General features: G+C 49.5%; 1 protein-coding gene across 1 annotated transcript; it reads left to right on the plus strand.

Moving 5' to 3' along the window:
* Positions 1-462: 462 nt before the first annotated feature.
* On the plus strand, positions 463-1,881 carry DQ04_10381010 (retrotransposon hot spot (RHS) protein; the record flags this gene model as incomplete). The annotated part of the gene is made up of 1 exon (XM_009316232.1): positions 463-1,881. A coding segment is annotated over one exon (1,419 nt), but the record flags the coding sequence as incomplete, so codon positions are not given.

Here is a 1,881-nt window from a genome sequence, read left to right on the forward strand (position 1 = left end):
GAGTTGCTGGGGGAATCCTCACTGCATCTCACTGGAAGATGTTCGGCACGCCCCTGCATTTGTGAGTGTTGACGATAGAAACCGAGAGAGAGCACACAGACGTGGGTGGTGCAGCATGTGTATGTTTATGAAGAGAGAAGCGGGGTGTGCGGACGAGGGGGGAATGTGAAGTGAGAGTGTGGATTGGAGAATACAAAGTGCGGCACCAACGCTCATTCCTGCAGTGCTGTGTGGATTCCCTCTGTTCCTTGCGTCTGGTGACTCTGACTTATTCAGGATGGTTGTTTTTCTCTGCGGTGTGGTATGTGTGTGTGTCTTTCTGTGAGTGTCCGCAAATAACAGTGTTTAGGCACCTCGCTGTGGCGCATCACCATTTCATTCTCTCTCTGTTTTCATTCACTCACCTTCACTTTGCCCGGTTTCTGCTTCGTTTCGTTAAGTAAGAGTAAACCACAGAGAATCATGCCTCCAAAAAGAGGGAAGAATCGGCGAAAGACTCCTGTAGGAGACACCGTGGCCACAGAGCGAGAGCAGCCACAGCGGCCGCGTAGAGGAGTGAGAACAAGAACAGGTTCAGACAACAGCGATGTTCAGCCCCCAGCGTCACGTACAAAAACGGAGACTGCTAATAAACCCAGGTGGACTCTCGACAGCACAGTGGAGGAAGTTCTGCTACAAGGAAATCTTCCTCCGGCGAATATGAAGCTGAAAGACTTTCTTACCGAATACCTTGATGGCATGGGTGTCGAGGAAGTGAATAAGAATGCCAGTATGGATGCGTTTGCTATCAGACCAACGAGATATATAAAAGACGAGAGGCTGTTGAACGTCATACTTGCGATGCCAACATGTCAGGTGTACGAACTGCAAAACAAAGGCGTATATTCTCTCCGACAGTGGGACGTGTATGATAAAAAGGAGCAAGTTATCCCTTTGGTGAGGGGAGTGTTAAATTCAGCCCTTGACGCAATACGGAGCTATGAGAAGAAGGAGGAACGTCGACGAAAACTGAGGGAAGAAGAGCAACGCCAAAAAGTAGGGGAATCTCTGTCAGGTGCCTACGAGTCTGTATTTAATGCTACATGGAACCATGTGATGAAAGTCCCTGGTGACAGTGAAGGAGTCGGAATGAGGGTGAGGAAAGGCAAACCGTCGAGGGAATGGACAGACAAAGAGGTGGGCTATGTTCCTCTTGGTGGTGCCGTGGGTACTAACGGGAGTAACGCAAATAGGGAGAATATGGCGAAGACGAAGGAACCACGTGAGAACGAAGAGGGCACCAGTGCAGAGGGGATGGCGGATCCGAACAAACCACCTGCTGAGCTAATGGTGCTCAATTCTGAAAAAGGCTGGCCGTACACGTGGTTAATGCCAGAAGCCAGTTGCGACTGCCACATCGGCCGCGAGATGGAACGTGTTTGGCGCATCATTAAGCGTGATGTAGACGAATGGTTTGAGAGTCGTGGTGGGGACGATGAGGGACCGAAAAAGCGTCTTTTGATTGGCACACCTGGTATAGGGAAATCAATGGGGACTGGCTCGTATCTCCTCTACCAACTGCTGCACTATGACAAGGAACGACTTCCTCTTGTTGCATACTTCATTAAAGATTTCGTGTATATCTTTGACAAAACCAAAGGTGAAGGACAAGGACGCGTGGGGTACTACGATAACCTCGAAGAGGGAAGGCGTGCTGTGGTAGACCTCTCTCTTACTGTGAGGGGATACATAATCTACGATGTGGCAAAGCAAGGAAGTGAACCTCACCACGCTTTACCTCCAAAGGGATGGGGCATTTTTGTTTTGAGCTCTCCAAACAAGGACAACTTCAAAGGATGGGAGAAGCAGTGGGGAGCAAGGCGTATCATAATGAATTGCCCT

The sequence above is a fragment of the Trypanosoma grayi genome (assembly GCF_000691245.1).
Source record: "Trypanosoma grayi strain ANR4 Tgr_1038_V1, whole genome shotgun sequence".
Taxonomy (NCBI): domain Eukaryota; phylum Euglenozoa; class Kinetoplastea; order Trypanosomatida; family Trypanosomatidae; genus Trypanosoma; species Trypanosoma grayi.